At 45.2% G+C, this 10,000-nt stretch overlaps 2 protein-coding genes across 5 annotated transcripts in view; both read left to right on the top strand.

Moving 5' to 3' along the window:
* Nucleotides 1–1,823, top strand: part of ercc6l (excision repair cross-complementation group 6-like) — a 5,974-nt gene extending 4,151 nt beyond the window's left edge. Inside the window, exons 3-4 of one of the 2 annotated variants that reach the window (XM_034596627.1) lie at nt 1–1,007; nt 1,203–1,823. The exon at nt 1–1,007 is cut by the window's left edge and continues 2,078 nt beyond it. In XM_034596627.1, coding sequence (XP_034452518.1) covers nt 1–1,007; nt 1,203–1,661 — 1,466 coding nt within the window. In that variant the 3' untranslated portion in view covers nt 1,662–1,823. The other variant, XM_034596626.1, reaches the window with a different exon arrangement.
* Nucleotides 1,824–2,810: 987 nt separating this feature from the next.
* The window catches only part of adam9 (ADAM metallopeptidase domain 9), a 23,975-nt gene continuing 16,785 nt past the window's right edge, over nt 2,811–10,000 (top strand). For 2 of the 3 annotated variants that reach the window (XR_004615047.1, XM_034596636.1), the window contains exon 1: nt 2,816–3,305. Coding sequence is in view for 2 of the 3 variants with exons in the window: in XM_034596636.1 (XP_034452527.1) it covers nt 3,242–3,305 (64 nt within the window). In the remaining variant the exon portion in view is untranslated. Of the gene's footprint in view, nt 3,306–10,000 lie in introns of all 3 variants that reach the window. The other variant, XM_034596635.1, reaches the window with a different exon arrangement.

Genomic DNA, 10,000 nt, shown 5'->3' with positions numbered 1-10,000 from the left:
AGCTGATGAAGGCAGAGTCAGAGTTGCAGATGCAGCTGAAGGACAGCATGGCGTCGAGCACAGAACCAGCCTGGCTCCGACCACCGGTGGACATCAGCAGCAGAGAGCGCTCCAATAAGAGAATGCCAAGAAATCCAGGACCAAGTCCTTCATATCCACTACATGATGCCAGTTTAAACGGGTCGCTGGTTGTGGTGGAGTCTGACCAATCAGGTTCTAGTAAGGAAAATGATGAACAGAATGGGATTAACCGAGTTATCGATCTAACTGCAGATGACAGTCTGACAGAAGAACAATCTGTTGTAGATGTACATGACGAGCAGGACCTGGACTCTCCCGAACAGCAGTCTATCAAACAGGACCTGGCAGGAGAGGACACGTTCCCTCAGGAGGGGATTGACGGGTCTTTGTTGATGTTGGAGTCGGATGATGCTGCAGGTGATGTAGCAGACGCTTCGGTGCAAGAACAAATGGACCAATCAGAGACGTCTTCAGCAGCAGAGGGCAGCCCCGAGTATGTTACAGCAGTCGATGAAGACAAACAGCTCAATGGAAGTTCACATTCAAAATACGACTCTGAGATGGAGTTAAGTCACCATCGCATCACATCTCTCCAGAGCAAAAGACTGTCTGAGCTGCAGGCATCAAATTCAAGCTTCAGAGACGACTCGCCGTCCAGAGTCAGCGCTGGACTCGAATCATTTGAAGGAAACTTCAATTTACAGCTGGAGGACAGTGACATGTTCTCAGAGGATGAGGTTCAGGATCATCAGGAGGCGGAGGAGGAGGCGAAGAAGCTGCTGTCACAGCTGCTGATCGACGGCAGTTTCGATGTCAATAAATCTCTGTCTGAGAGGCAACACAGCGAAGCTCTGAGACAAAGCCTCAACAACGGCCATGAAACAGAAGAGTCGATGAATGATTCCGTTGTAGTTACCAGGAAGAGGAGAGCAGCAGTGATTTCTGATAGTGATGATGATGATGATGATGATGATGATGATGAAGATGAAAGACCACTTGAAAACTCCTTCCAGGTTGTTGGAGCCTCCACTCCTAAATCCACGCCCGCTGACTTCCCCCCTCTCAGCTCAAGAAGGAGCATCGGAGGAAACGCATCTGTGGCCTCCCGCCGGTCACTTATCCAGTCCATCATCGAAGACGTGGACAACCAGGACCTGGCTGATGAGGAAGAGGATGATTACAGTTCAGAGAGGAATTCTGATGAGGCAGAAGAGGACAACGTCATTGATTCATCTCATGAGCTTCAGCCTGAGGAGACAACTGGAGAAACTCTGAGAACCGAGGAAGAGGAGGAGTCTGAGTCAGCTGACGTCATCAGTAAATCCGAAGGGGAAATGAGCAGCGACCCTGAGGAGTCAGCCAGTGAACCCGAGCTTGCGTCCACTGAGAGAATGGATCAGTGCACGGTCGACGCCGGTGTCACGACGAACGGGACGAAAGACGTCATCGAGTCCGAGAGCTACGACTCCCTGGTCAACAGAGGGCGGGAGTGCTACAGCCAGGGGAAGTCGGAAAATGCCCTGGGCTTCTTCCTGAGAGCGATCGACATCAGACCTGGAGATCCTGAGATTCAGCTCATGACCATCAGGTTGTATCAACAGCTGAGTAAGAGAAAGAGAAAAAGAGACTTAGAATCCTGAAATCATCGCATGTTCAGACTCGAGTTTCTGTGACTCTGAGCTGAATGAAACATAAGTTTAAGTCTCAGCGCTGCAGCTCTGAGACTTTATTCAACCTGTGGGATTTAATTTAACACATGAACATGATTCTTTGCACCAATGGATTAAAACCTTAAAGGTGGCACAATATATTTCTTTAACATTTAGATTAACACAGACAGAAGTATAACTTTTCTTTCTGTGTATGTCTGCAGTTAAAGTCCTGTTTCATGTTTTAATGCTTTATAAAACTCTTTTGAAATGGTGTTTTCAGTGCATGTGTTCAGCTCGATCAAGTTTCTTGTGGGGGAAAAAATCGACATCTTATCAATCATTTATTATACAAAATGAAATCTACACAAAAAAAAAGTGCCTTTTTGTTTGTCAAAAAGAAGAAAAAAAATACTTTGTAACCTGTACTTCTATATATTGATTTATGAAAACGTTCCAGTAAAACAGATTTGAAAATAAAATTTTCTGTTTTGTATTTGTTGCTGGTAAAATGTCTGTTGCTGAGATTATCTCAGCATACATCAGGGTTTCAGAACATTTCAAATAATATAGTGATAAACTGTTAAATTATTGTTTTTATTTTAATATTATAAGGTCTTATATACATTTTTTTGTCTCTGAAATATCAGACAAATGTTCACGACAGTCTAATGAGAAGTGACTGAGTTATACTGTCATAGAAAACACAAAAAACACATGTAAGTTAGGAACCAGCACATTAAACATTAAGAATGATTTGAATCATTAAATACATTTAACTGTTTAAATTTTCATTGTCAAATTAACAAAATACCCTAACAAAAATACTTGGAAAAAAAACAGAGTGCTAATTTAAAAAATAAAGTTTAGTAAATTATCTATAACATTAATTGTATTATAATTACTTATAAATCATTTTGTATCACTTGAGTAATCTTGTCAAGTCTTGTGTAGTTTACTTTATACAGAACATTTTAACAACTCTTCATATATTTTACAAACCTTAAAAACTTGAAACGTTTTAAGAAGGGTTCCATGAACATGTTAGTAAATAGAATAGATTTAGTTCTTAAATCATAAGTTTCTCTTTCTGGACCTCATTAACGTGCTCTTATTTTTGAAATCCTACCGGAAGCACAGAGCGTTTCCGCTGACGTCATTTGATAGAGGTGGAGGAGTTAGTGATCAGGCAGAGGACAGACACACAAACACACACACACACATACTGAAACACACATACTGAAACACACACTCCGCCTCTCACTCGTTCATCAGGTCAAACTAACGGGAAACGTTCGATTCCCGGTTCTCGGTAACGGTGGTTCACCGGTTCATCAGCGGGAGCGACGGGAATGTTTCGCCCGAAGAAGAGAAGCTGTGCTGGGTGTTTAGCATGAGAAGACTGGAAGATCACTACTTATACTACTACTACCACTACTACAAGTACTACCACGACTACTGCAAGTACTACAGTAGTACCGCATACGACGGGAAGAGGCCGGTGGGGGGGGCCGCTGCCGCCCGGTGACATCAGTTCGTCCCGGCAGAGGAAGCAGGAGACGGGGGAGAAGATGAGAGGGAGAGGGGGGCTGCTGGAGGTCTGTCTGCTGCTGCTGCTGCTAGGAGAGAGTACAGGTACTACACAGTACTACACAGTACTACACAGTACTACTACACACTGCTGCTAGGAGAGAGTACAGGTACTACACAGTACTACACAGTACTACACACTGCTGCTAGGAGAGAGTACAGGTACTACACAGTACTACACAGTACTACTACACACTGCTGCTAGGAGAGAGTACAGGTACTACACAGTACTACACAGTACTACTACACACTGCTGCTAGGAGAGAGTACAGGTACTACACAGTACTACACAGTACTACACACTGCTGCTAGGAGAGAGTACAGGTACTACACAGTACTACTACACACTGCTGCTAGGAGAGAGTACAGGTACTACACAGTACTACACAGTACTACACACTGCTGCTAGGAGAGAGTACAGGTACTACACAGTACTACACAGTACTACTACACACTGCTGCTAGGAGAGAGTACAGGTACTACACAGTACTACACAGTACTACTACACACTGCTGCTAGGAGAGAGTACAGGTACTACACAGTACTACACAGTACTACACAGTACTACTACACACTGCTGCTAGGAGAGAGTACAGGTACTACACAGTACTACACAGTACTACACAGTACTACTACACACTGCTGCTAGGAGAGAGTACAGGTACTACACAGTACTACACAGTACTACACAGTGCTGCTAGGAGAGGGTACAGGTACTACACAGTACTACACAGTACTACACAGTACTACTACACACTGCTGCTAGGAGAGGGTACAGGTACTACACAGTACTACACAGTACTACACACTGCTGCTAGGAGAGAGTACAGGTACTACACAGTACTACACACTGCTGCTAGGAGAGAGTACAGGTACTACACAGTACTACACAGTACTACTACACACTGCTGCTAGGAGAGAGTACAGGTACTACACAGTACTACTACACACTGCTGCTAGGAGAGAGTACAGGTACTACACAGTACTACACACTGCTGCTAGGAGAGAGTACAGGTACTACACAGTACTACTACACACTGCTGCTAGGAGAGAGTACAGGTACTACACAGTACTACACAGTACTACACAGTACTACTACACACTGCTGCTAGGAGAGAGTACAGGTACTACACAGTACTACACACTGCTGCTAGGAGAGAGTACAGGTACTACACAGTACTACTACACACTGCTGCTAGGAGAGAGTACAGGTACTACACAGTACTACACAGTACTACTACACACTGCTGCTAGGAGAGAGTACAGGTACTACACAGTACTACACAGTACTACACACTGCTGCTAGGAGAGAGTACAGGTACTACACAGTACTACTACACACTGCTGCTAGGAGAGAGTACAGGTACTACACAGTACTACACAGTACTACACAGTACTACACACTGCTGCTAGGAGAGAGTACAGGTACTACACAGTACTACACAGTACTACACAGTACTACTACACACTGCTGCTAGGAGAGAGTACAGGTACTACACAGTACTACACAGTACTACACAGTACTACTACACACTGCTGCTAGGAGAGAGTACAGGTACTACACAGTACTACTACACACTGCTGCTAGGAGAGAGTACAGGTACTACACAGTACTACACAGTACTACTACACACTGCTGCTAGGAGAGAGTACAGGTACTACACAGTACTACTACACACTGCTGCTAGGAGAGGGTACAGGTACTACACAGTACTACACAGTACTACACAGTGCTGCTAGGAGAGGGTACAGGTACTACACAGTACTACACACTGCTGCTAGGAGAGAGTACAGGTACTACACAGTACTACACAGTACTACACAGTGCTGCTAGGAGAGAGTACAGGTACTACACAGTACTACACAGTACTACTACACACTGCTGCTAGGAGAGAGTACAGGTACTACACAGTACTACACAGTACTACTACACACTGCTGCTAGGAGAGAGTACAGGTACTACACAGTACTACACAGTACTACACAGTGCTGCTAGGAGAGGGTACAGGTACTACACAGTACTACACAGTACTACACAGTACTACTACACACTGCTGCTAGGAGAGGGTACAGGTACTACACAGTACTACACAGTACTACACACTGCTGCTAGGAGAGAGTACAGGTACTACACAGTACTACACACTGCTGCTAGGAGAGAGTACAGGTACTACACAGTACTACACAGTACTACACACTGCTGCTAGGAGAGAGTACAGGTACTACACAGTACTACACAGTACTACTACACACTGCTGCTAGGAGAGGGTACAGGTACTACACAGTACTACACAGTACTACTACACACTGCTGCTAGGAGAGGGTACAGGTACTACACAGTACTACTACACACTGCTGCTAGGAGAGAGTACAGGTACTACACAGTACTACACAGTACTACTACACACTGCTGCTAGGAGAGAGTACAGGTACTACACAGTACTACACAGTGCTGCTAGGAGAGAGTACAGGTACTACACAGTACTACACAGTACTACACAGTACTACTACACACTGCTGCTAGGAGAGAGTACAGGTACTACACAGTACTACACAGTACTACACAGTGCTGCTAGGAGAGAGTACAGGTACTACACAGTACTACACAGTACTACTACACACTGCTGCTAGGAGAGAGTACAGGTACTACACAGTACTACACAGTACTACTACACACTGCTGCTAGGAGAGAGTACAGGTACTACACAGTACTACACAGTGCTGCTAGGAGAGAGTACAGGTACTACACAGTACTACACAGTACTACTACACACTGCTGCTAGGAGAGGGTACAGGTACTACACAGTACTACACAGTACTACTACACACTGCTGCTAGGAGAGGGTACAGGTACTACACAGTACTACACAGTACTACTACACACTGCTGCTAGGAGAGAGTACAGGTACTACACAGTACTACTACACACTGCTGCTAGGAGAGAGTACAGGTACTACACAGTACTACACAGTACTACTACACACTGCTGCTAGGAGAGAGTACAGGTACTACACAGTACTACTACACACTGCTGCTAGGAGAGAGTACAGGTACTACACAGTACTACTACACACTGCTGCTAGGAGAGAGTACAGGTACTACACAGTACTACACAGTACTACACAGTGCTGCTAGGAGAGAGTACAGGTACTACACAGTACTACACAGTACTACACAGTACTACTACACACTGCTGCTAGGAGAGAGTACAGGTACTACACAGTACTACTACACACTGCTGCTAGGAGAGAGTACAGGTACTACACAGTACTACACAGTACTACTACACACTGCTGCTAGGAGAGGGTACAGGTACACAGTTGACCATTAGAGTCACACTGCATCACAGGGCTTTACTGTGGATTATAGTATATGTTATAATTCATGATAATATAAAGTACTATATATACTATATATATATATATATATATATTACACTGTCATGTATTGTAAAGTACAGTGTAGGAAAGTTTTTCCTCCTGAGCCGTTGGATCAGTTTTTGTTACATCGGTTTTGAAATATTTAATATTTTCCGAGGCGAGCGTCGGTGATGGTCACATGATGATGAAATGTGACATTAAACCAATCAGAGCAGGAGGAGTCAGGTGACACAGACAAGTTGCCATGACGATGATGATGTTTTCATGTGGTGTAACGCAGAGCTTTGATCTACACGTGTCGTACAACATGTTACTGTGTCCTGGTGTTAAGAGCTCTAACATGAGAGAGTTCACTGAAGCTTTACTGAGCTACGAGGAAATCCAGGTCGCATTCCAGCTGAAATCCTTCAGAACTCCCAGTTCTGTTTCCATGGTAACAACACCTGGTTCGTCGATTAGCTTATAAACACAATAAGCACTTCAGAGAAATGTTAACGTTGAACTGTTATCAGTTTGTCATCTCTGACAGAACGAAATTATTACGACATCGACATTTTCAAGGTTATTGATGGAAACTAATCGTCAGTTCTCAGAGATTTTCTTATTAACACAGTTTATAATAATCCTCAGAGTGTCAGTCAAACTCAGCTACAGAACCAATCTGCAGGGGGAACTCGTGCAGGTTTAACACTGAGACAAGATCGTGAATTAAGACGATGTCGTGGGGTGAAGCTGTGGGATCGAGGTCCCGCCCATACATGCTCTCCACCAATCATGAGTCAGTCTCAGCTGTCAATCGGGACGTCTCAGCCTGGAGATATTTACGAATTTATAAGACTTATTCCATCGAAACAACAACCCTACGGTTTTTATTTTAGACTCACTGCTCAGTTCATATAACATGAGATATGAGGATTATACAAAGAGCCTTTTTTTATTTGGTCTATGTCCCACCTGCTCACATGGAGGAGGAGAGGTTTATAAACTATACTGCAGCCAGACACCAGGGGGCGATCAAGGCACTTTGGGAACCTGTCATGTTCAAACATTCTTATATTTGATCTGAATTAAATATACTCAGTCCTTATACTCAGGAACAAATGTTCAGACTCGTTCTGCTGAAGCTTCAGTCTGATGTTCCTCGTTCTCTTCCTCTTAAAATAAATAAGAATGTATTTCGACGTTTACATGTGTTAATATTTAATCAGTGTTAAATATAAACTTCTTCATTCGTCATTAAGTTGTGATGTTTTGCGGCTGTTGACCTCGTCACTGCTGAGTTGGAGATGGTTGGTGTGAAAGCTCAGTGACCTGGAGGGACCTCCACAGGAGGAGCAGAGAGAGGAGCAGAGAGAGGAGCAAAGAGAGGAGCAGAGAGAGGAGCAGAGAGAGGAGCAGAGAGAGGAGCAAAGAGAGGAGCAAAGAGAGGAGCAGAGAGAGGAGCAGAGAGAGGAGCAGAGAGAGGAGCAAAGAGAGGAGCAAAGAGAGGAGCAGAGAGAGGAGCAAAGAGAGGAGCAAAGAGAGGAGCAAAGAGAGGAGCAGAGAGAGGAGCAGAGAGAGGAGCAGAGAGAGGAGCAGAGAGAGGAGCAGAGAGAGGAGCAAAGAGAGGAGCAGAGAGAGGAGCAGAGAGAGGAGCAGAGAGAGGAGCAGAGAGAGGAGCAAAGAGAGGAGCAGAGAGAGGAGCAGAGAGAGGAGCAAAGAGAGGAGCAAAGAGAGGAGCAAAGAGAGGAGCAGAGAGAGGAGCAGAGAGAGGAGCAGAGAGAGGAGCAAAGAGAGGAGCAGAGAGAGGAGCAGAGAGAGGAGCAAAGAGAGGAGCAGAGAGAGGAGCAAAGAGAGGAGCAGAGAGAGGAGCAGAGGAAGCGGTCTGAGGGTGGAGGGGATGAGTTGGAGATGGTTGGTGTGAAAGCTCAGTGACCTGGAGGGACCTCCACAGGAGGAGCAGAGAGAGGAGCAGAGAGAGGAGCAAAGAGAGGAGCAGAGAGAGGAGCAGAGAGAGGAGCAAAGAGAGGAGCAAAGAGAGGAGCAGAGAGAGGAGCAGAGAGAGGAGCAAAGAGAGGAGCAAAGAGAGGAGCAGAGAGAGGAGCAGAGAGAGGAGCAAAGAGAGGAGCAGAGAGAGGAGCAGAGAGAGGAGCAAAGAGAGGAGCAAAGAGAGGAGCAGAGGAAGCGGTCTGAGGGTGGAGGGGATGAGTTGGAGATGGTTGGTGTGAAAGCTCAGTGACCTGGAGGGACCTCCACAGGAGGAGCAGAGAGAGGAGCAGAGAGAGGAGCAAAGAGAGGAGCAGAGAGAGGAGCAAAGAGAGGAGCAAAGAGAGGAGCAGAGAGAGGAGCAGAGAGAGGAGCAGAGAGAGGAGCAAAGAGAGGAGCAGAGAGAGGAGCAAAGAGAGGAGCAAAGAGAGGAGCAGAGAGAGGAGCAGAGAGAGGAGCAGAGAGAGGAGCAGAGAGAGGAGCAGAGAGAGGAGCAAAGAGAGGAGCAGAGAGAGGAGCAGAGAGGAGCAGAGGAAGCGGTCTGGGGGTGGAGGGGATGAGTTGGAGATGGTTGGTGTGAAAGCTCAGTGACCTGGAGGGACCTCCACAGGAGGAGCAGAGAGAGGAGCAGAGAGAGGAGCAGAGAGGAGCAGAGGAAGCGGTCTGGGGGCGGAGGGGATGGAGACGGAGAAACGCTGGAACACATAGTTAGTTGTAGACGTTTCACTTCATCGGGAACAAACACAGAGAAGAACGAGTGATTGTGGAGTAAAAATAAACTACAGAGTAAAAATACTCGATTATAACTCGAGGCAGGATTTTGAGTTTAACGTGTTACTGAATAACGTGTGTGTGGTAAAGTCTTTCATTCTGATTCAAAGTTGTGACTGTTGCCATGGTAACCACTTTCCTAATCAGTGTATGAATGCTGCACTTTGTTCTTTTATGTGGTTGTTTATGCTTTACCACAAAAATCCCATTTGCCCATAAAGTAAAGAACAATAATCCAACATAATTGATTTTGAATCAACAGTGACTGTTATTAATTATTTTCAGAAATAATCAGAGAGCTCATCAACACGTCCACTCGCTCTCTGGGAAGCTTCCACACATTGTCCTGCTGTGTCCTCACATGGACTCACTCTGACATGTTACAGACATTTCACCAGGAGGCTGCAGGAGAAGATCCAGAACATGTCCAGAGACACTGACTCAGACATTAGTTCCCACATCCAGTTTTTATTATTATTACAAATTAACTTTGGTTGTAACTGAACAGTTTCACTTTCTAAGAAGAAAAACTTCAACCTCCAGAGCAGATAAAGATTATCATCACACACACACACACACACACACACACACACACACACACACAAATGGTTCATTCATACAAAC

Source organism: Hippoglossus hippoglossus, chromosome 9 (assembly GCF_009819705.1).
Source record: "Hippoglossus hippoglossus isolate fHipHip1 chromosome 9, fHipHip1.pri, whole genome shotgun sequence".
Classification (NCBI taxonomy): domain Eukaryota; kingdom Metazoa; phylum Chordata; class Actinopteri; order Pleuronectiformes; family Pleuronectidae; genus Hippoglossus; species Hippoglossus hippoglossus.
The sequence above is the reverse complement of the archived record's forward strand: the minus strand, read 5'-3'. Positions and strand labels throughout refer to the sequence as shown.